Source organism: Phocoena phocoena, chromosome 1, assembly GCF_963924675.1.
Source record: "Phocoena phocoena chromosome 1, mPhoPho1.1, whole genome shotgun sequence".
Taxonomy (NCBI): domain Eukaryota; kingdom Metazoa; phylum Chordata; class Mammalia; order Artiodactyla; family Phocoenidae; genus Phocoena; species Phocoena phocoena.
The window spans coordinates 159413406-159438473 of record NC_089219.1 but is presented as its reverse complement, the minus strand read 5'-3'; the positions used below and the strand labels follow the sequence as shown (position 1 = coordinate 159438473).

At 36.6% G+C, this 25068-nt stretch overlaps 1 protein-coding gene across 2 annotated transcripts in view; it reads left to right on the top strand.

Annotated features, from left to right (window-relative positions):
* The window catches only part of AKT3 (AKT serine/threonine kinase 3), a 372859-nt gene that overhangs the window by 203888 nt on the left and 143903 nt on the right, over positions 1 to 25068 (top strand). For both annotated transcript variants that reach the window (XM_065894489.1, XM_065894498.1), the window contains exon 5: positions 18330 to 18461. In XM_065894489.1, coding sequence (XP_065750561.1) covers positions 18330 to 18461 — 132 coding nt within the window. The remainder of the gene's footprint in view (positions 1 to 18329; positions 18462 to 25068) is intronic.

Here is a 25068-nt window from a genome sequence, read left to right as displayed (position 1 = left end):
CATAAAGTACTGAATAGAGTTCCCTGTGCTCTTCTTCAGGTTCTTATTATTTATCTGTTCTATATATGGTATGTATATGTCAAGTTTGAATCTCCCAATTTATCCCTTTCCCTCCCTTCCCCCCGATAACCACAAGTTTATTTTCGACATCTGTGACTCAACTTCTATTTTGTAAATGGGTTCATTTGTACCATTTCTTTAGATTCCACATATAAATGATATCATATGGTATTGTTTTCTCTGACTTACTTCACTCAGTATGACAAACTCTAGATCCAACCATGTCGCTGAAAGTGGCATTATTTCATTCTTTCTTATGGCTGAGTAATATTCCATTGTATATATGAACCACCTCTTCCTTATCCATTCCTCCATTTATGGATATTTAGGTTGCTTCCATGTCCTGGCTGTTGTAAATAGTAATGCAGTGAACATTGGGGTGCCTGTATCTTTTCGAATTATGGTTTTCTCTGGGTAGATGCCCAGGAATGGGATTGCTGGATCCTATGGTAGCTTTATTTTTAGTTTTTTAAGGAATCTTCATACTGTTCTCCATAGTGGCTGTACCAGTTTACATTCCCACCAACAGTGCAAGAGGGTTCCGTTTTCTCCACACCCTCTCCAGCATTTATTCTTTCTAAGTTTTTTAATGATGGCCATTCTGACCCGTGTGAGGTGGTACCTCATTGTACTTTTGGTTTGCATTTCTCTAATAATAAGTGATGTTGAGCAACTTTTCATGTGTCTCTTGGTCATTTGTATGTCTTCTTTGGAGAAATATCTGTTTAGATCTTTGGCCCATTTTTTAAATGGGTTTGTTTTTCTGATACTGAGCTGTATGAGCTCTTTGTATACTTTGGAGATTAATCCCTTGTCCGTTGCTTCGTTTGTAGATATTTTCTCCCATTCTACGGGTTTTCTTTTCGTTTTCTTTATGGTTTCCTTTGCTGTGAAAAGGCTCTTATGTTTAATTAGATCACATTTATTTTTGTTTTTATTTTCATAACTTTCAGAGGTTGATCAAAAAAGCCGTTGCTGCCATTTATGTCAGAGAGTGTTCTGCCCATGTTTTTCTCTAAGAGTTTTATAGCATTTGGTGTTACATTTAGGTCTTTAATGCATTTGGATTTATTTTTGTGTATGGTGTTAGAGAATGTTCTAATATCATTCTTTTACATCTAGTATTCCAGTTTTCCCAGTGCCTCTTATTGAGAATTCCTCCATTGTGTATTCTTGCCTCCTTTGTCATAGATTAGGTGAATATAGGTGTGTGGTTTATCTCTGTACTTTCTATCCTGTTCCATTGATCTATATTTCTGTGTTTTGATGACTGTAACTTTGTAGTACAGTCTGAAGTCAGATAGCCTGATTCTCCCAGCACCGTTTTTCTTTCTTGGAATTGTTTTGGCTATACATGGTCTTTTCTGTTTCTATACAAATTTAAAAATTTTTTGTTCTAATTCTTTGAAAAATGCCATTGATAATTTGATAGGAATTACATTGAATCTGTAGATTGCCTTGGACAGTATAGTCATTTTGACCATATTGATTCTTCCACTGCAAGAACACGGTCTCTTTTTCCAATGGTTTGCAGTGTCTTCAGTTTCTTTCATCAGCGTCTTAGAGTTTTCAGACTTCATGTCTTTTGTCTCCTTAGGTAGGTTTATTCCTAGATATTTTATTCTTTTTTGATGCAATGGTAAATGGGATTGTTTTGTTAAAATCTCTTTCTGATCTTTGTCTTTAGTTTATAGAAATGCAACAGATTTCTATGTATGAGTTTTGTGACCTGCAACTTTACCAAATTCATTGATTAGTTCTATTAGTTTTCTGGTAGCATCTTTAGGATTTTTGATGTATAGTATCATACAAACAGTGACAGTTTTATTTTTTTAACATCTTTATTGGAGTATAATTGCTTTACAATGGTGTGTTAGTTTATGCTTTATAACAAAGTGGATCAGTAATGCATATACATATGTTCCCATATCTCTTCCCTCGTGCATCTCCCTCCTTCCCACGCTCCCTATCCCACCGCTCTAGGTGGTCACAGAGCACTGAGCTGATCTACCTGTGCTATGCAGCTGCTTCCCACTAGCTATCTATTTTACGTTTGGTAGTGTATATATGTCCGTGCCACTCTCTCACTTTGTCACAGTTTATCCTTTCCCCGCCCCATATCCTCAAGTCCATTCTCTGTTAGGTCTGTGTCTTTATTCCTGTCTTACCCCTAGGTTCTTCATGACATTTTTTTCTTTTGCAGATTCCATATATATATGTTAGCATACGGTATTTGTCTTTCTCTTTCTGACTTACTTCACTCTGTATGACAGACTCTAGGTCCATCCACCTCACAACAAACAACTCAGTTTCGTTTCGTTTTATGGCTGAGTAATATTCCATTGTATATATGTGCCACATCTTCTTATTCCATTCATCCGATGATGGACACTTAGGTTGCTTCCATGTCCTGGCTATTGTAAATAGAGCTGCAATGAACATATTGGTACATGACTCTTTTTGAATTATGGTTTGCTCAAGGTATATGCCCAGTAGTGGGATTGCTGGGTCATATGGTAGTTCTATTTTACTTGTTTAAGGAACCTCCATACTGTTCTCCATAGTGGCTGTACCAATTCACATTCCCACCAGCAGTGCAAGAGTGTTCTCTTTTCCCCACACCCTCTCCAGCATTTATTGTTTCTAGATTTTTTGATGATGACCATTCTGACTGGTGTGAGATGATATCTCATTGTAGTTTTGATGTGCATTTCTCTAATGATTAATGATGTTGAGCATTCTTTCATGTGTTTGTTGCCAATCTGTATATCTTCTTTGGAGAAATGTCTATTTAGGTCATCTGCCCATTTTTGGATTCGGTTGTTTGTTTTTTTGTTATTCAGCTGCATGAGCTGCTTGTAAATTTTGGAGATTAATCCTTTGTCAGTTGCTTCATTTGCAAATATTTTCTTCCATTCTGAGAGTTGTCTTTTGGTCTTGTTTATGGTTTCCTTTGCTGTGCAAAAGCTTTGAAGTTTCATTAGGTCCCATTTGTTTATTTTTGTTTTTATTTCCATTTCTCGAGGAGATGGGTCAAAAAGGATCTTGCTGTGATTTGTGTCATTTTTCTCTAAGAGTTTGAGAGCTTCTGGCCTTACATTTAGGTCTTTAATCCATTTTGAGCTTATTTTTGTGTATGGTGTTAGAGAGTGTTCTACTCTCATACTTTTACATGTACCTGTCCAGTTTTCCCAGCACCACTTATTGAAGAGGCTGTCCTTTCTACACTGTGCATTCCTGCCTCCTTCATCAAAGACAAGCTGACCATATGTGCATGAGTTTATCTCTGGGCTCTCTATCCTGTTACATTGATCTATCTTTCTGTTTTTGTGCCAGTACCATACTGTCTTGATTACTGTAGCTTTGTAGTATAGTCTGAAGTCAAGGGAGCCTGATTCCTCCAACTCCGTTTTTCGTTCTCAAGATTGGTTTGACTATTCAGGATCTTTTTTGTTTCCATACAAATTGTGAAGTTTTTTGTTGTAGTTCTGTGAAAAATGCTAATGGTAGTTTGATAGGGATTGAATTGAATCTGTAGATTGCTTTGATTAGTAGAGTCATTTTCACAGTGTTGATTCTTCCAATCCAAGAACATGGTATATCTCTCCATCTGTTTGTATCATCTTTAATTTCTTTCATCAGTGTCTTATAATTTTCTTCAAACAGGTGTTTTGTCTCCTTAGGTAGGTTTATTCCTAGGTATTTCATTCTTTTTGTTGCAATGGTAAATGGGAGTGTTTTCTTGATTTCACTTTCAGATTTTTCATCATTAGTGTATAGGAATGCTAGCGATTTCTGTGCATTAATTTTGTATCCTGCTACTTTACTAAATTCATTGATTAGCTCTAGTATTTTTCTGGTACCATCTTTAGCATTCTTTCTGTAGAGTATTATGTCATCTGCAAACAGTGACAGATTTACTTCTTTTCCGATTTGGATTCCTTTTATTTCCTAATTCTTCTCTGATTTCTGTGGCTAAAACTTCCAAAACTATGTTGAATAAGAGTGGTGAGAGTGGGCAACCTTGTCTTGTTCCTGATCTTAGTGGAAATGGTTTCAGTTTTTCACCATTGAGGATGATGTTGGCTGTGCGTTTGTCATATATGGCCTTTATTATGTTGTGGAAAGTTCCCTCTATGCCTACTATCTGCAGGGTTTTTATCATAAATGGGTGTTGAATTTTCTCAAAAGCTTTATCTGCATCTGTTGAGATGATCATATGGTTTTTCTCCTTCTATTTGTTAATATGGTGTATCACGTTGATTGATTTTGCATATATTGAAGAATCCTTGCATTCCTGGAATAAACCCCACTTGATCATGGTGTATGATCCTTTTAGTGTGTTGTCGGATTCTGTTTGCTAGTATTTTGTTGAGGATTTTTGCATCAATGTTCATCAGTGATATTGGCCTGTAGTTTTCTTTCTTTGTGACATCTTGGTCTGGTTTTGGTATCAGAATGATGGTGGCATCACAGAATGAGTTTGGGAGTGTTCCTCCCTCTGCTATATTTTGGAAGAGTTTGAGAAGGATAGGTGTTAGCTCTTTAAATGTTTCATAGAATTTGCCAGTGAAGCTGTCTAGTCCTGGGCGTTTGTTTGTTGGAAAAATTTTAATCACAGTTTCAATTTCAGTGCTCATGATTGGTCTATTCATATTTTCTATTTCTTCCTGATTCAGTCTTGGCAGGTTGTGCATTTCTAAGAATTTGTCCATTTCTTCTAGGTTGTTCATTTTATTGGCATAGAGTTGCTTGTAGTAATCTCTCATGATGTTTTGTATTTCTGCAGTGTCAGTTGTTACTTCTCCTTTTTCGTTTCTAATTGTATTGATTTGAGTCTTCTCTCTTTTTTCTTGAGGAGTCTGGCTTAAGGTTTATCAATTTTGTTTATCTTCTCAAAGAACCAGCTTTTAGTTTTGTTAATCTTTGCTCTTGTTTCCTTCATTTCTTTTTAATTTATTTCTGATCTGATCTTTATGATTTCTTTCCTTCTGCTAACTTTGGGGTTTTTTTTCTTCTTCTTTCTCTAAATGCTTTGAGTGCAAGGTTAGGTAGTTTATCCGAGATGTTTCCTTTTTCTTAAGGTAGGATTGTATTGCTATAAACTTCCCTCTTAGAACTGCTTTTGCTGCATCCCATAGGTTTTGGGTCATCGTGTCTCCATTGTCATTTGTTTCTAGGCATTTTTTGATTTCCTCTTTGATTTCTTCACTGATCACTTCGTTATTAAGTAGTGTATTGTTTTGCCTCCATGTGTTTGTATTTTTTACAGATCTTTTCCTGTAATTGATATCTAGTTTCATAGCATTGTGGTCGGAAAAGATACTTGATACAATTTCAATTTTCTTAAATTTACCAAGGCTTGATTTGTGACCCAAGATATGATCTATCCTGGAGAATGTTCCATGAGCACTTGAGAACAATGTGTATTCTCTTGTTTTTGGATGGAATGTCCTATAAATATCAATTAAGTTGATCTTTTTTAATGTATCATGTAAAACTTGTGTTTCCTTATTTTTTTCATTTTGGATGATCTGTCCATTGGTGAAAGTGGGGTGTTAAATTCCCCTACTATTAATGTGTTACTGTCAATTTCCCCTTTTATGGCTGTTATTATTTGCCTTATATATTGAGGTGCTCTATGTTGGGTGTATAAATATTTACAATTGTTATATCTTCTCCTTGGATTGATCCTTTGATTATTATGTAGTGTCCTTCTTTGTCTCTTCTAATAGTCTTTATTTTAAATTCTATTTTGTGTGATATGAGAATTGCTACTCCAGCTTTCTTTTGGTTTCCATTTGCATGGAATATCTTTTTCCATCCCCTTACTTTCAGTCTGTATGTGTCTCTAGGTCTGAAGTGGGTCTCTTGTAGACAGCAAATATATGGGTCTTGTTTTTGTATGCGTCAGCCAATCTATGTCTTTTGGTGGGAGCATTTAAACCATTTACATAAAGGCAATTATCGATATTTATGTTCCTATTCCCATTTTCTTAATTGTTTTGGGTTCGTTATTGTAGGTCTTTTCCTTCTCTTGTGTTTCTTGCCTAGGGAAGTTCCTTTAGCAGTTGTTGTAGAACTGGTTTGGTGGTGCTGAACTCTCTCAGCTTTTGCTTGTCTGTAAAGGTTTTAATTTCTCCATCAAATCTGAATGAGATCCTTGCTGGGTAGAGTAATCCTGGTTGTAGGTTTTTCTCCTTCATCACTTTAAATATGTCCTACCAGTCCCTTCTGGCTTGCAGAGTTTCTGCTGAAAGATCAGCTGTTAACCTTATGGGGATTCCCTTGTGTGTTATTTGTTGTTTTTTCCTTGCTGCTTTTAATATGTTTTCTTTGTATTTAAGTTTTGACAGTTTGATTAATATGTGTCTTAGCATGTTTCTCCTTGGATTTTTCCTGTATGGGACTCTCTGTGCTTCCTGGACTTAACTATTTCCTTTCCCATATTAGGGAAGTTTTCAACTATAATCTCTTCAAATATTTTCTCAAGTCCCTTTCTTTTTCTCTTCTTCTTCTGGAACCCCTATAATTCGAATGTTGGTGCGTTTAGTGTTGTCCCAGAGGTCTCTGAGACCGTCCTCAGTTCTTTTCATTCCTTTTTCTTTATTCTGCTGTGCAGTAGTTATTTCCACTATTTTATCTCCCAGGTCACTTATCCGTTCTTCTGCCTCAGTTATTCTGCTATTGATCCCTTCTAGAGTATCTTTAATTTCAGTTATTGTGTTGTTCATCATTGCTTGTTTCCTCTTTAGTTCTTCTCGGTCCTTGTTAAATGTTTCTTGCATTTTGTCTATTCTATTTCCAAGATTTTGGATCATCTTTACTGTCATTATTCTGAATTCTTTTTCAGGTAGACTGCCTATTATCTGCTGTGTGTTTTTCTGTCTTCTCATTTTGTTTATCATACTGTGTTTGGGGTCTCCTTTTTGCAGGCTGCAGGTTTTTAGTTCCTGTCTTTTTTGGTGTCTGCCCCCAGTGGCTAAGGTTGGTTCAGTGGGTTGTGTAGGCTTCCTGGTGGAGGGGACTAGTGCCTATGTTCTGGTGTATGAGGCTGGATCTTGTCTTTCTGGTGGGCAGGTCCACGTCTTCTGGTGTGTTTTGGGGTGTCTCTGGCCTTATTATGATTTTAGGCAGCCTCTCTGCTAATGGGTGGGGTTGTGTTCCTGTCCTGCTAGTTGTTTGGCATAGGGTGTCCAGCACTGTAGCTTGCTGGTCATGGAGTGAAGCTGGGTGCTGGTGTTGAGATGGAGATCTCTGGGAGATTTTTGCCATTTGATATTACATGGAGCTGGGAGGTCTCTTGTGGACCAGTGTCCTGAAGTTGTCTCTCCCACCTCAGAGGCACAGCATAGCCTCCTGACTGCAGCACCAAGAGCCTTTCATCCATGCGGCTCAGACCGGTAGTGTTGGAGGGTCTCCTGCAGAGGTGGGGGCCAGTTGTGTCTTATCGTGAGGACAAGGACCAGTAAAGCCTTCTAGTGTTGGAAGGTCTCCTTCACAGGTGGAGGGAGGGTGGTTGTATCTCACCATGAGGACAAGGGCACTCGCAGCAGAAGTTCTCAACAGTGACAGTTTTACTTCTTCTTTTCCAATTTGGATTCCTTTTATTTCTTTTTCTTCTCTGATTTCCCTGGCTAGGACTTCCAAACCTATGTTGAATAAAAGTGGCAAGAGTCCACATCCTTGTCTTTTTTCTGATCTTAGAGGAAATGTGTTCAGTTTTTCACCATTGAGTATGATGTTTGCTGTGCAGTTGTCGTATATGGCGTTTATTATGTTGAGGTATGTTTCCTCTGTGCCCAGTAACTGGAGAGTTTTTATCATAAATGGGTGTTGAATTTTGTTAAAAGCCTTTTCTGAACTATTGATATGATTATATGGTTTTTATTCTTCATTTTCTTAATGTTCTGTATCACATTGATTGATTTCCACATGTTGAAGAATCCTTGCATCCCTGGGATAAATCCCACTTGATCATGGTGTATGATCCTTTTTATTTTTTAACGAATTTTTAAAATTGGAATATAATTGCTTTAGTGTTGTGTTAGTTTCTACTGTACAATGAAGTGAAACAGCTATATGTATCCCCTCCCTCCCTTATCACCTGCATCGTGCCCATCTAGGTCATCACAGACCACCGAGCTGAACTCCATGTGTTCCACAGTGTGTTCACACTAGGTCTGTATGTTACAGGTGGTAGTGTATTTATGTCACGCCTAATCTTCCAATTCATCCAACCCTCCCCTTCCCCCACTGTGTCCACAGGTGCATTCTCTACATCTGTGTCTCTATTCCTGCCCTGCAAATAGGTTCTTGTGTACCGTTTTTCTAGATTCCACATATATGTGTTAATATACAATATTTGTTTTTCTCTATCTGACTTACTTCACTCTGTATGACAGATGGTAGGTCCATTCATATCACTACAAATGACCCAATTTTATTTCTTTTTCTGGCTGAGTAATATTCCATTATATATATGTACCACATCTTCTTTATGTTTTCATCTGTTGGTAGATATTTAGGTTGTTTCCATGTCCTGGTTATTGTAAGTAGTACGGCAGTGAACATTGGGGTACATGTGACATTTTTTTAATATTAATTTATTTTATTTATTTATTTTTAGCTGCATTGGGTCTTTGTTGCTGTGCACGGGCTTTCTCTAGTTGTGGTGAGCGGGGGCTGCTCTTTGTTGCGTAACACAGTCTTCTCATTGCGGTGTTTTCTTTTGTTGTGAAGCATGAGCTCTAGATGTGCAGGCTTCAGTAGCTGCAGTGAACGAGCTTAGTGCTCCATGGCATGTGGGATCCTCCCAGACCAGGGATCGAACCTGTGTCCCCTGCATTGGCAGGTGGATTCTTAACCACCGTGCCACCAAGTAAGTCCCTGTGACTCTTTGAATTACGGTTTTCTCTAGGTATATGCCCAGTAGTGGGATTGCTGGGTCATATACTAGTTCTATTTTTAGTTTTTTAAGGAACTGCCATACCGTTCTCCACAGTGGCCATATCAATTTACATTCCCACCAACAGTGCAAGAGTGTTCCTTTTTCTCCACACCCTCTCCAGCATTTATTGTTTGTAGATTTTTTGATAATGGCCATTCTGAACCGGTGTGAGGTGATACCTCATTGTGATGTTGATTTGTATTTCTTTAATAATTAGTGCTGTTGAGCATCTTTTCATGTGCCTCTTGGCCATCTGTGTGTCCTCTTTGGTGAAAGGTCTATTGAGCTGCATGAGCTGTTTGTATATTTTGGAGATTAATCCCTTGTCTGTTGCTTCTTTTGCAAATATTTTCTCACAATCTGAGGGTTGTCTTTTTGTCTTGTTTCCTTTGCTGTGCAAAAGCTTTTTATGTTTAATTAGGTCACATTTGCTTATTTTTGTTTTTATTTTCATTACTCTAGGAGATGGGTCATAAAAGATGTTGCTGTGATTTATGTCAGAAAGTGTTCTGCCTATGTTTTCCTCCAAAACTTTTATAGTGTCCAGTCTTACATTTAGGTCTTTAATCCATTTTGAGTTTATTTTTGTGCATGGTGTTAGGCAGTGTTCTGATTTCATTCTTTCATATGTAGTTGTCCACTTTTCCCAGCACCACTTATTGAAGAGGACTTTTTTCTCCATTTTATATTCTTGCCTCCTTTGTCATAGATTAGGTGACCATATGTGCGTGGGTTTACCTCTGGGCTTTCTATCCTGTTCCATTGATCTGTATTTCTGTTTTTGTGCTAGTACCACACTGTCTTGTTTACTGTGGCTTTGTAGTATAGTCTGAAGTCAGGGAGCCTGATTCCTTCAGCTCCGTGTTTCTTTCTCAAGATTGCTTTGGCTATTCAGGGTCTTTTGTGTTTCCATACAAATTGTAAAATATTTTGTTCTAATTCTGTGAAAAATGCCCTTGGTATTTTGATGGAGATTACACTGAACCTGTAGATTACTTTTGGTAGTATAGTCCTTTTCATAATATTGATTCTTCCAATCGAGCAGCATGGTTTCTCTCTCCATTTGTTTTTGCCATCTTTGATTTCTTTCATAAGTGCTTTATAGTTTTCGAAGTACAGGTCTTTTGCCTCCTTAGGTATTTTATTCTTTTTGTTGCAATGGTAAATGTGATTGTTTCCTTAATTTGTTTTTCTGATCTTTTTTTCATAGTGTATACAAATACAAGAGATTTCTGTGCATTACTTTTGTATCTGCAACTTTACCCAATTCACTGATTAGCTCTGCTATTTTTCTGGTGGCATCTTTAGGATTTTCTATGTAAAGGATTGTGTCATCTGCAAACAGTGACGGTTTTACTTCTTTTCCGATTTGTATTCCCTTTATTTCTTTTTCTTCCAATTGCTGTGTCTAGGACTTTGAATACTGTGTTGAATAATAGTGGTGAGAGTGGACATGCTTGTTTTGTTCGTGACATTAGAGGATATGCTTTCAGTTTTTCACCATTGAGAATGATGTTTGCTGTGTATTTGTTACATATGGCCTTTATTATGTTAAGGTAGGTTCCTTGTATGCTCACTTTCTGGAGAATTTTTATCATAAATGGGTGTTGAAATTTCTCAAAAGCTTGTTCTGCATCTATTGATGATTATATGGTTTTTCTTTAATTTGTTAATATGGTGTATCACATTGATTGATTTGCGTATATTGAAGAATTGTTGCATCCCTGGGATAAAACCCTCTTGATCATTTTGCATGACCTTTTAATGTGTTGTTGGATTCTGTTTGCTAGTATTTTGTTGAGGATTTTTGCTTCTATGTTCATCAGTGTTACTGGTCCATAATTTTCTTTTTTTGTGATATCTTTTTCTGGTTTTGGTATCAGGGTGATGGTGGATTTGTTAAACGAGTTTGGGAGTGTTCCTTCCTCTGCAATTTTTTGGAATAGTTTCAGAAGCATAGTTGTTAGCTCTTCTTTCCGTGTTTCGTGGAATTCACCTATGAAACCATCTGGTCCTGCAGTTTTGTTTGTTGGAAGATTTTTAATCACAGTTTCAATTTCATTACTTGTGATTGGTCTGTTTATATTTTCTATTTCTTCCTGGTTCAGTCTTGGAATGTTGTACCTTTCCAATAATTTGTCCATTTCTTCCAGGTTGTCCATTTTATTTGCATAGAGTTGCTTGTAGTAGTCTCTTATGATCCTTTGTATATTTCTACAGTGTCAGTTGTAATTTCTTCTTTTTCATTTCTAATTTTATAGATTTGAGTCCTCTCACTTTTTTCTTGATGAGTCTGGCTAAAGGTTTATCAATTTTTTTTTATCTTCTCAAAAAACCAACTTTTGTTTTTATTGATCTTTGCTATCATTTTCTTCATTTCTATTTCATTTTTTTCTGCTCTGATCTGTATGATTTCTTTCCTTCTACTGACTTTGGGCTTTCCTTGTTCTTCTTTCTCTAGTTGCTTTAGGTGTAAGGTTAGATTATTTATTTGAGATTTTTTTGTTTCCTGAGGTGAGTTTGAATTGCTATAAGCTTCCTTCTTAGATCTGCTTTTTCTGAGTTCTGTAGGTTTTGTGTCATCATGTTTTCATTGTCCTTTGTCTCTATGTATTTTTTTTATTTCCTCTTTGATTTCTTCAGTGATCTCTTGGTTTTTTAGCTTTGCAGTTCTTTGCCTCCATGTTTGTGTTTTTTAGTTTTTTTCCTCTACTTGATTTCTAATCTCATATCGTTGTGGTTAGAAAAGATGTCTGACACGATTTCAATTGGTAAAAATTTTCTAGTGCTTGATTTCTTACCCAAGGTGTGATCTATCCTGGAGAACCTTTCGTGTGCACTTGAGAAGAAAGCGTATTCTGCTTCTTTTGGGTGGAATGTACTATAAATATCAATTAAGTGTATCTGGTCTATGGTGAGATTTAAAGTTTGTTTTTCCTTATTTATTTTGTTGCTGGATGATGTGTCCTTTGGTGTTAGTGGGGTGTTAAAGTCTCTCAGTATAGTTGTGTTACTGTCTTTTTCTCCTTTTTTCGCTGTTAGCATTTTCCTTATATATTGAGTTGCTCCCATGTTGAGTGCATAAATATTTATACTTTTTATGTTTTCTTCTTAGATTGATCCCTTTATTGCTATGTAGTGTCCTTCCTTATGTCTTGTAACAATCTTTATTTTAAAGTCTATTTTATCAGATATGAGTATTGCTTCTCCAGCTTTCTTTTGATTTCCTTTTGCATGGAATATCTTTTTCCATCTCCTCACTTTCAATCTGTATGTGTCCTTCAGTCTGAAGAGGGTCTCTTGTAGATAGCATATATGGGTCCTGTTTTTGTATCCATTCAGCCAGCCTGTGTCTTTTGCTTGGAGCATTTAATCCGTTTACATTCAAGGCAATTATCGATATGTATGTTCCTGTTACCATTTTCTTAATTGTTCGGGGTTTGTTTTAGTGGGTATTTTTCTTCTTTTGTATTTCCTGCCTAGAGAAGTTCCTTTAGCATTTGTCGTAAAGCTGGTTTGGTGGTGCTGAATTCTCTTACCTTTTGCTTGTCTGTAAACCTTTTGATTTCTCCATTGAATCTGAATGAGATCCTTGCTGGGTAGAGTAATCTTTCTTGTAGGTTTTTCCCTTTCATCAGTTTAAATATATCCTGCCAATCCCTTCTGACTTGAAGTTTCTGCTGAAAAATCAGCTGATAAACTTATAGGGATTCCCTTCTATGTTATTTGTTGCTTTTTCCTTACTGTTTTTAATACTTTTTCTTTGAATTTAGTTGTTGTTAGTTTGATTAATATGTGTCTTGCCGTGTTTCTCCTAGGATTTATTTAGTATGGGACTCTCTGCGCTTCCTGGTCTTGATTGACTAATTCCTTTCCCATGTTAGGGAAGTTTTCGACTCTAATTTCTTCAGATACTTTCTCAGAACGTTTCTCTTTCTGTTCTTCTTCTGGGACCCCTACAATTCGAATGTTGGTTAATTTAATGTTGTCCCAGATGTCTCTGAGACTGTCCTCAGTTCTTTTCAGTCTCTTTTCTTTATTCTGCTCCTCAGAAGTTATTTCCACCATTCTGTCTGCCCGCTCATTTATCCCTTCTTCTGCGTCAGTTATTCTGCTATTGATTCCTTTTAGTGTATTTTTCATTTCAGTTATTGTGTTGTTCACTGTTTGTTTTTTAGTTGTACCTGGTATTTGTTAACCATATCTTGTATTTCCTTGATCCGTGCCTCCATTGTATTGTTGATATTTTGGATCATCTTTATTATCATTACTCTGAATTCTTTTTCATATTGCTTGCCTATTTTCTCTTCATTTATTTGGTCTTGTAGGTTTTTACCTTTTCCTTCATCTGTAACATATTTTTTTGTCATCTTATTTTTTTTGTTGGGTGGTGCTGTGTTCTTGTCTTACTGGCTTTTTGGCCCAAGGCACCCAGCACTGGAGTTTACAGGCATTTGTTTAGAGCCGGGTCTTGGTGTTGAGATGAGGATTTCTGGGAGACCGCCCTCTGATTAATATTTCCTGTGGTCTGAGGTTCTCTGTTAGTCCAGTGGTTTGGGCTTGGCGCACACTCCACAGGAGCTCAGGCCTGATCCCCGGCCTGTGAACTAAAATCCCTCAAACCACATGGTGTGGCAAAAGAGAAGAAGAAAAAAAAAGGACTAAATAGAGTGACTGATGTAGAGAACAAACGTTATGGACACCGGGGGGAAAGCAGCTGGTGGGGGTTGGTGGTGGTGGGATGAATTGGAAGATTGGGATTGGCATATATACACTAATATGTATAAAATAGATAACTAATAAGAACCTGCTGTAGAAAAAAATAAATAAAATTCAAAAAAAGGAGCAGTACAAAAACAAACAATAAAAAATAAAATAAAATTAGAAAAAATTATATTAGGAAAAAGAAAAATGTAAGTGAAACAACTAAAACAAGGTAAAACAGAACCACAACAGAAAAAAAAAGTGGGCAGGAGAAATCCAAAATGAGCAGAACAATAACAATGTATAAAGAATAAAATAAAATTGGAAAAATTTCAAAATTTATTTGAAAAAATTAAAATTAAAATGAAACAACAAAATAAAATGGAACCACAACCTTAAAAGAAAAAAAATGCTGGAAAAGGCCTTGGCTGTGGGGGTGGGGCGGGGCTTAGTTGAGAGCAAGGTTGAGGCAGGGGGTGGGACGTAGGCTCAGGACCCATGCAACCTGAATATTCAGCCCTGCTGGAGAGGGCCTCGGAGTGCAGATTTCAGAGGTAAGGCACTTGGTGGAGGTGCGGGGGCAAGGTTTAGGCCTAACTTGGTCTGAGGGGGTCTTGGAGTGTGAAGTGCAGAGGTAAGGTTCTGGGTGAGGGCGGGGCTTATACTCAGCATGGCTGGAGGGAACCACAGAGATCAGATGATTAGGACCTCAGCAGGCTTTCTGGGGCCCAAGTGGGCAGGGGAAACACTGGCTGCATTCCCTTCCAATCCTTTGTTCTCCCGACAGTCTTTCGCCATCCTTGTTGATCCCCTCACTGTGGGTGGGTTTCCCAAGAGTGGGAACTCCTTCCCTCCCCCAGCCGCCCCTCCAAGGCTCCAGTTCCATCCTGCCTCCACTTCTCCTCCCTCCTCCCTCCCGCCCACGTCTTACTCTGTTGCTGTGGTGTTCCTCCTGTCCCCTTAGGTTTCCGTGGTCCCCCACATGGTAGGTGCCCTAGTTGTGAGGATATGCGAACTCCATGTCCTTGTAGTCTGCCATCTTTATGATCCTCTGAATGTGTTGTTGAATTTGATTTGCTAATATTTTGTTGAAGATTTTTTTGTCTATGTTCATCAGTGATATTGGCCTGTAATTTTCTTTTTTTGTGTTATCTTTGTCTGCTTTTGGTATCAGGGTGATGGTGGTGTTGTTGAGCAAGTTTGGGAGTGTTCTTTTCTCTTCAATTGTTTGGAATAGTTTCAGAAGGATAAGTGTTAACTCTTCTCTAAATATTTGATAGAATTCACCTGTGAAGCCATCTGGTCCTGGACCTTTGTTTGTTGGAAGTTTTTTAATCACAGTTTCAATTTCAGTACTTGTGATTAGTCTGTTCATGTTTTCTGTTTCTTTCTGTTTCAGTCTTAGGAGATTGTACCTTTCTAAGGATTTGTCTGTTGCTTCTAGGTTATCCATTTTATTGGCATAGAGTTGCTTGTAGTAGTCTCTTATGATCCTTTGTATTTCTGTGGTGTCATTTGTAACTTCTCCTTTTTCATTTCTAATTTTATTGATTTAAGTCCTCTCCCTCTTTTCCTTATGAGTCTGGCTAAAGATTTATCAATTTTGTTAGTCTTCTCAAAGAACCAGCTTTTAGTTTCATTGATCTTTGCTTTTGTTTTCTTTGTCTCTATTTCATTTATTTCTGCTCTGATCTTTATGATTTCTTTCCTTCTACTAACTTTAGGTTTTGTTTGTTCTTTTTTGTTGAGTTGTGTTAGGTGTAAAGGTAGATTGTTTACTTGAGATTTCTCTTGTTTCCTGAGTTAAGATTGTATCACTATAAAATTCCCTCTCAGAACTGCTTTTGCTGCACCCCATAGGTTTTGGATCATCATTCTTTCATTATCGTTTGTCTCTAGATGTGTTTTTATTTCCTCTTTGATTTCTTCAGTGGTCCATTGGTTATTTAGTAACGTATTGTTTGGCCTCCATGTGTTTGTGGTTTTTACAGTTTTTTTTTCCTGTAATTGATATTTAATCCCGTAGTGTTGTGGTCACAAAAATGCTTGATATGATTTCAGTTTTCTTAAATTTACAGAGATCCACTGAAGTGAGGTCCCAGGATTGCAGTAATCATGTATCTGGACCCACTGTTGGTGCTATGGCGCATGCTCCATCCTTAGCCTGGCCCAACCTACATGTGTATGGGCCAACAGAATCTACAGCTGCTAAAGCTAAGCGTGTGTTTTCTGTGGGAGCACTGCTTGTTTGTTCAGATGTTCTGTAGGCTCTGAGTTTACAAGGCTAGTCTTGGAGATGTCATTTCACAGTTTGCACAGCTATGAGGAGAGATTTCAGCTTTTCTTCCTTAGTTGATGTCCCCTGGGGCTTAGCTGTGGTTACAACCCCACGTCTGCGTGTGGGTCTGCTTGTGAGGCTGCCCTGGAGCATATGAGCTTGCCCTGGCGAGGAGGGGGCTCGGAGGCTGTGTAGCAGCCAGAGTCACGGGACCCCTGGTGGTGACGGGTGCATGGGGAAACCGGTGGCCGCGGGCATGAAATAGTTGGCCCCGGTGGTGGCCCTTTGTAGTGTTCGACCATGGGTGCAAGAGAGCCTTCCCTGGCATTGATGAGGCACGTAGGGAAGCCAGAGGCCGTGAGAGAGCTGGCCCCCTTGGGGGCCCTTCTTAGTGCCCAGAGAGGCAAGGGCCAGTGCATGGGGAGAAAGACTGCAATGGCAGCTCCTCCCCTTCTGTGTCACTTAACAATGGCCCTTTCCTGCTATGGCAGTCTGAGTTTCCTCCACAAGCATTCCCAGTTGTGGATTTCCTCACTCCCGTCTCCTCATGCTGTCTCCTCACAGCCAACAGCAATCCTCTCCCTGGATTTGCTCCCCAAACCCCATATTCCAGCACCCAGCCCCTTTCCACACTGGGACACACGTCTCAGGCTGGGGCACACAGGGCTGTGGCACAGACCATCTGTGTAGGTCTCACTCTGTCCTGCCTGCCACAGACCGGGTGCTGCACTCTTTTCCAGTAGTCCCCGAAACTCCCCTTCTGTGCCAACTGATCTCCCTGCCGGTGAGGGGCTTCCCAAGATGTGGCAACCTCTTCTCTTCTTTTATGCTTCTTCTTTCTTTCATCTTCCCCAGTTACATGGGGATTTCTTGTCCTTTTAGGTGACCGAGGTCCTCTGCTAACTTTCAGCCTGAGCTCTGTGAGACTTGTTCCATTTGTAGATGTATTCTTGATGCATTTGTAGGGAGAGATGAACTCCACGTCCTCCTACTCCTCCGCCATCGTGACCTCGTCTCCTTTTATTTCTTCTTAAAATTTAATTGATTTCTTTTTTCTTTTCTTTCTTTTTTTTTTTTTTGGCCGCATTGTGCCATGCACACAGCATGTAGGAATCCACTTCCTTGACCAGGGATCAAACCCGTACCCCCTGCAATGGAAGCATGCATTCTTAACCACTGGACCACTGGGGAAGTCCCTAATTGATTTCTGCCCTGATCTTTATTATTTTTTTCTTCTAATTCTTTTGGGTTTAATTTGCTGTTTTTCTAGTTTCTTAAGGTAGAAGCTGAGGTCATCAGTTTGAAACATTTCTGACATTTACTTCAAATGGGTGGTAAAGAGGAAAGAAATACTTCTAAAAAGGCACAAAAATCTTCAATAACTTCTGATTGTTGGTAGGATAAAACCCCAGATCCTTAAATTGTTATTTTTAAATCCCTCTAAACTGAATTTAAATTTAAGATGATAAACTGAGCATACCTCCTCTTTCATCTAAAAGCCTATTAAAATAATAGCAGAGGAATTTTTTAAAGGGACAAGTCCACAAAAATGAAAAGCTGTATGAGGGAAGGACACTAGTAGAGAAACATTATCAAAATTTTGGAAGTTTGTGGATAAATAGAGTAGGAAAAGCATTCATAGAGGGGGCTATGGGGCACAATAGTAATTCTGCTTGGCAAAATCCTGGTAATCACCTACTGCTTAGAAATGGGAATGAGAAATGAAACTGAAAACAGGCAGATTAAAGACATTCTTAGAGTTCCATGACTCCTTCTTCTGCATTGGACCAGTTGCTTTCTCAGAAGATATATTGCTGTTGTTCTTCTGTTTCTTTGCACTGGGCTCCAGAATTGTTTTCAACATTTCTTATACATGTATCTTTCTCTTTCTTGGAGTCCATCCTTATTTTGATATAGTACATTCTCAAACACTCCCTTCAATCCTTTTCTCTTAGATATATTTGGAAATGTTTGTGGAGGACATTTTTGATTGTCACATTGTCTGGGAGTAGTGGCACTACTAAATCCTTAGAAACGAGTTCTTGGAAGTGAGTGAAAATGATTTTATTTTCCCTTTGCCCTTACTAATAATTTGAGTAGTTGTGAGATTCTACGTTTAAAATTATTGTCTCCACTATCTGAGAATTGCTTAAATTATTTCCAGCATCCATGATTGGTTATGAGAAAGCCAATGCCATTCTGATTCTTCATCATTTAAGTGTGCTTAGAAGTTGGTAAAATTTGATTTTGAGTAGATAATGCAAATATATACATATAAGTTTACAAATAAATTGCATCAAATGTTTCATATTATGTATTTTCATTTGTATTTTTCAGACAATGAATGATTTTGACTATTTGAAACTACTAGGTAAAGGCACTTTTGGGAAAGTTATTTTGGTTCGAGAGAAAGCAAGTGGAAAATACTATGCTATGAAGATTCTGAAGAAGGAAGTTATTATTGCCAAGGTAACTGGTTACTAGAGTTGATTATTAAATTTTTGTTTATGGTGTCCACAAGTGTGTGTGTTCACGCATGCACATGACTAAAGTGTAGAAATTCCATTAAATAACCAAAATGTTGATTGTAGGCTACAGCTACAATAATATCTGTATATTGATATTTATTTACAGTATTAAAAGTTTCAAAGTTTGTAATATCCTCTGACTATTAGAATCTATTGTATTCCTTTGAGAGCGAAATATTTATTCTGTGTTTGTGTGTTTGGGATAATGTTTTCACTATATATTTGTGACCTATATCACTAATTTCAGTAGTGATACTTTTTGATATTTCCCCCCAATATTCTGAGTTTTTTATTATTAAATAAAATGGTGAATAGAATAGATTATTAGCATAGATTTTATGTAATCATTGAATGGAAAAGCATTATTAATAACTTTAAAACACTACAATAATAAAACTAAAATGATCACTGCGATACTTCTACTTAAAATCCATCACCACACGTAGTTACAAGCTTTATTTTTTGTGGTCAGACCTTTTAAGATTTATTCTTCTAGCAAGTTTCAAATATACATTATGGTATTATTAACTGTATTTATCATTCTGTACACTAAATCCCCACGAATTCTTTATTTTATAACTATAATTTGTGTTTTAAAATATATATTTATTTATTAAATTGAAGAATTAAAATATTATAAATTATGGTTGATTTACAATAGTATGTTAGTTTCAAGTGTACAGCATAATGATTCAGTTATTTTTTCTGATTATATTCCATTATAGGTTGTTACAAGATACTGAATATAATTCCAAGATATACAGTAAAACCTTGTTGCTTATCTATTTTATGTATAGTAGTTTGAATCTGTTAATCCCATACTCCTAATTAGTCCCTCCCCTGTGGTAACCATAAGTTTGTCTTCTATGTCTGTGAGTCTGTTTCTGTTTTGTATATAGATTCTTTTTTTTTTTTAGATTCCACATAAAAGTGATATCATATAGTATTTGTCTTTGACTTACTTAACTAAGTATAATAATCTCTAGGTCTATTCACGTTGCTGTAAATGGCATTATGTCATTCTGTTTTATGGCTGAGTAATATTCCATTGTGTGTGTATGTGTGCGTATATATATATATATATATATATATATATATATATACACGCACACACACACACATATACATACATACATATGTGTGTGTGTGTTTGTGTGTGTGTATGCCACATCTTCTTAAGCCAACCATCTCCTGATGGGCACTTGGGTTATTTCCATGTCTTGCCTATTGTAAATAGTGCTGCTGTGAACATTGAGGTTCGTGTATCTTTTTGAATTAGAGTTTTTGTCTTTTCTGGATATATGCCCAGGAGTGGGATTGCTGGATCATATGGTAGCTCTGTTTTTAGTTTTTTAAAGCATCTCCATACTGTTTTCCATAGTGGCTGCACCAATTTACATACCCACCAACAATGTAGGAGGGTTCCCTTTTTCCATACCCTCTCCAACGTGTATTATTTGTGGACTTCATGATGATAGTCATTCTGACAGGTGTGAGGTGATACTTCATTGTGATTTTGATTTGCATTTCTCTAATAATTAGTTATATAGTACATCTTCTTTGGAGAAATGTCTACTTAGGTCTTCTGCCCATTTTTTAATTGGATTGTTTTTTTTGTTAATATTGAGTTCCATGACCTGCTTGTATATTTTAGATATTAACTCCTTGTTGGTAGCATCATTTGCAGATATTTTTCTCCCATTCGATAGGTTGTCTTTTTGTTTTGTTGATGGTTTCCTTTGATGTGCAAAAGCTTTTAAGTTTAATTAGGTCCCATTTTTTATTTTTGCTTTTATTTCTTTTGTTTTTGAATATTGACCTAAGAAAATATTGCTTCAATTTATGTCCTAGAATGTTTTGCCTATGTTCTCTTCTAGGATTTTTATGATGTCTTGTCTTATATTTAGGTGTTTAAATCATTTTGAGTTTATTCTTGTATATGGTGTGAGGGAGTGTTCTAATTTCACTGATTTACACACAGGTATCCAGCTTTCCCATCACTACTTGTTGAAGAAACTGTCTTTTCTCCATCTTATATACTTGCCTCCTCTATCAAAGATTGACTGTAGGTGCATGGGTTTATTTATGGACTCTCTATTTTGTACCACTGAGCTATATATTTATTTTTGTTCCAGTACCATGCTGTTTTAATTACTGTAGCTCTGTAATGTAGTCTAATGTCAGGGAGCATGATATTTCCAGCTCTGTTCTTCTGTCTCAAGATTGCTTTTGCAATTTGGGATCTTTTGTTGTTCCATATAAATTTTAGGAATATTTGTTCTAGCTTTGTGACTAATGTCATAGGTATGTGGATAGGAATTGCATTAAATCTGTAGATTTAATGGGTAGTATGGCCATTTTAATTATATTAATTCTTCCAATCCATGGGCATTCCATTTCATCATCGAATGATCTTCAGTTTCCTTTATCAGTGTTTTATAGTTTTCAATGTATAGATCTTCATCTCCTTGGTTAAGTTTCTTCCTAGGTATTTTTTTTTTTACACCATTTCAAATGGGATTGTTTTTTTTACTTCTTCTTGTTGATATATCATTATTAGTGTAAAGAAACCAATTTGTGTATATTGGTCTTTTATCCTGCTATCTTGCTGAATTCATTTATTAGTTCTAATAGTTTTTATGTGGCAATTTTAGGGTTCTCTATATTGAGTATCATGTCATCTGCAATTAATGACAGTTTTATCTCTTTCCTTCCAATTTGGATACCTTTTATTTCTTTTCCTATCTGATTGCTGTGGCTAAGACTGTCAATGCTATGTTGAATAGAAATGGTAAGCGTGGGAATCCTTGTCTTGTTCCTGAATTTAGCGGGAAGTCTTTCAATTTTTAACTGTTCATTTTGTGTTGGCTGTTGTTTTGCTGTAAATGGCCTTCAATATGTTGAAATATGTTCCCTCTCCCTCTATACCTACTTTGGTGAACGTTTTTATCATAAATGAATGTTGTCAAATACTTTTTCTGCATCTATTGAGATGATCATGTGGTTTTTGCCTTTCCTTTTTTTTAATGTGGTATATCACATTGATTGATTTGTGTATGTTGAACCATCCTTCTGGCCCTGGAATGAATCCGAGTTGATCATGGTGCATGGTCCTTTTTATGTCATGTTGGATTCAGTTTGCTAATATTTTGTTGAAGATTTTTGCATCTAAATTTATCAAAGATATTGGCTTATAATTTTCTTTTTTTTTGTAATGTCTATGTCTGGTTTTGGTATCCAGGTGATGGTGGCCTCATAGAATAAATTTGGAAGGGTTCCCTCCTCTTTCATTTTTTCAGAATAGTTTGAGAAAGATTATTACGAGTTCTTTGTTTGTTTGTTAGGATCCCCAGTGAAGCTGTTTGGTCCTGGATTTTTGTTTGACAGAATTTTAAAATGACACATTCTCTTTCACATCTAGTGATTGGTGTGTTCAAATTATCTGTTTCTTCTTGACTTAGTTTTGGCAGACTGTATGTTTTTAGAGATGTACATTTCTTCTAGGTTGTCCAGTGTTTTGGCATACAGCTCTTCATAGTATTCTCTATGATTTTTTGTATTTCTGTGGTATTCGTTGTTGTTACATCTCTTTCATTTCTTATTTTCTTTATTTGGGTCCTCTCTCTTTTCTTCTTGGTGTGCTTGGCTAGAGGTTTTTTGATTTTATCTTTTCAAAATAAATAGCTCTTGGTTTTATTGATCTTTTCTGGGGTTTTTTAATCTATTTTATTTATTCAATCTCTGATCTTATAATTTCTTGTCTTCTGCTGACTTTGGGTTTTGTTTGTTCTTCTTTTTCTAATTCTTTTAGGTGGTAAGTTAGGTTGTTTATTTGAGATTTTACTTGTTTCTTGAGGAAGGCCTGTATCCCTATGTACTTTTCTCTTAACACTGTTTTGCTGTTTCCCATAGATTTTGTAAGATTGTGTTATCATTTTCGTTTGCCTCGAAGTATTTTCTGATTCCTTTTTTGATTTCATCGTTGACTCATTGATTTTTAAGTAGCATGTTGTTTAGTCTCCCCATGTTTGTTCTTTTCACATTTTTCTTTCTGTGGTTGATTTCTGTTTTCATTCAGAATTTTGTACCTTTTGACCACCATCACCCATTTTACCCACCTACTGCTTCTTGCTGTTCTCTGTGAGTTCACGCCTTTCTTTCTCTTCTTTCTTTCTCTTTCTTTCTTTCTTTCTTTCTTTCTTACTTTCTTTCTTCTTTCTCTGTCTTCCTCCCTCCCTCCCTTTCTCTCTCTCTCTCTTTCTCTGTTTCTTTCTCCCTTCCTTCCTTCCTCCACATATAAGTGGAATCAAACAGTATTTGTCTTTCACTGACTTATTTCACTTAGCAAAATGCCCTCAAGGCCCTTCCATATTATTGCAAGTGGCAAGATTTACTTCTCTTTGTGGCTGAATAATATTCCACTGTGTGTATCACATTTTCTTTTTCCATTCATCCATTGATGGATACATGGATTTATAAATTGTTTCCATGTCTTGGCTATTGTATATAATGCTTCAACTACAGGGAAGTGCAGCTTTCTTTTCACAATAGTGATTTTGTTTCCTTTGGACAAATACCCAGAAGTTTAGCTGCTGGATCAGATTGTAGTTTTAATTTTTTTGACAAACTTCCATACTGTTTTATATAGTGGCTACATCAGTTTACATTCTCACCCACTGTGTACGGGGGTTTCTTTTCTCCACACCCTCACCAACGTTTATTTCTTGCCATTCTAACAGGTGTGAGGTGATAGCTCTATGTGGTTTGGATTTGCATTTCTGTGATGGTTAGTGATGTTCAGCACCTTTTCATGTACCTGTTGGCCATCTGTATATTTTCTGTGGAAAATTGTTTATTCAGATCCTCTGACCATTTTTCAATCAGATTGTTTGGTTTTTTGCTATTAAGTTATATGAGTTCTTAATATTTTGGATATTAAACCCTTACCAGATATATGACTTGCAAATATTTTCTCCCATTTAGTAGGTTTTATTTTCATTTTGTTGATGGTTTCCTTTGCTGTGCATAAGCCATTTATTGATTTTTCTTTATGATATCAAATTTAAAAAATTAATTGACACAACTGGTGTCACGAAGCTTACCACCTATATTTTTTCTAGTAATTTCGTGTTTTAGCTCTTACATTCAAGTTTTTAATCCATTTGGGGTTGATTTTTGTGTATGGTGTAAGAAAGTGGTCCAGTTTCATTCTTTTGCTTGTGGCTTCTTAGTTTTCCTAGCACCATTTATTGAAGAGAGTGTCCTTTCCCCATCATGTGTTCTTGGTTCCTTAGTTGTAAGTTAATTGACCGTATATGCATGGGTTTATTTTTGGGCACTCTGTTCTGTTCCATTGATATTTGTGTTTGTCTTTATGCCAATACAATGTCATTTTGACGAGTATAGTATTACAATATAGTTTGAAATCAGGGAGCATGATGTCTCTAGCTTTGTTCTTTCTCAAGATTGCTTTGGCTATTTGGGGTCTTTGTTGTTACATACACATTTTAGGTTTTTTTGTTCTATTTCTGTAAAAAATGTCATTGGAATTTTGATAGGGATTGCGCTAAATTATCAAAGCCTTGTAGTTTTAGGTGTACAGGTCTTCTACCTCCTTGTTTAAATTTGTTCTTTAGTATTTTAATTTCTCTAATGCTGTTATAAATCGTACTTTTTTAATTAAAAACTTCTCTCTTTTTGAGACTTTGTTATTAGTGTATAGAAACCAATTAATTTTTGTATATTGATTTTGTATCCTGCAACTTTACTGCATTTGTTTATTAGTTCTACTGCTCTTTAGGGTATTCTGTATATAAGATTATGCTTATGCAAATAGAGATGGTTTTACTTCTTCCTTTCTGATTTAGATTCCTTTTATTTTATTTTATTTTTTTATTGTCTAATTGCTCTGGCTAGGACATCCAATACAATGCTAAATAAAAGTGGTAGGTTGGGCCTCCTATGTTGCTCCTGTTCTTAGAGGAAAAGCTTTCAGCTTTTTTCCACTGAGTGTGATGTTAGCTGTGAATTTGTCATATATGGCCTTTATTATGCTGAGGTATGTTCCATTTATAGCCACTTTGTTGAGAGATTTTATCAGAAATGGATGTTGAATTTTGTCAGATGCTTTTTCTTTATCTATTGAAATGATCATATGATTTTTATCCTTCCTCTTGTTAATGGGGTGTATGACGTTGAATGATTTGCAGATGTTGAACCATCCTGGCATCTCTGGAATAAATCCCACTTGATAGTGGTGTATGATCCTTTTAATGTATTGTTGAATTCAGTTTTCTGATATCTTATTTAGGAGTTTTGCATCTATATTCATCAAAGATATTGGTCTGTAATTTTCTTTTTCTGTGGTGGTGTTGTGTGCTTTTTGGTATCCTGGTAACACTGGCCTAATAAAATGAGTTTAGAGTGTTTTGTCATCTTCTATATTCTTGAAGAGTTTCAGAAGAAGGACTGGTATTAATTTTTCTTTAAATGTTGATAGAATTTACCAGTGAGGCCATCTGCTCCTGGGCTTTTATTTTTTGGGAGAT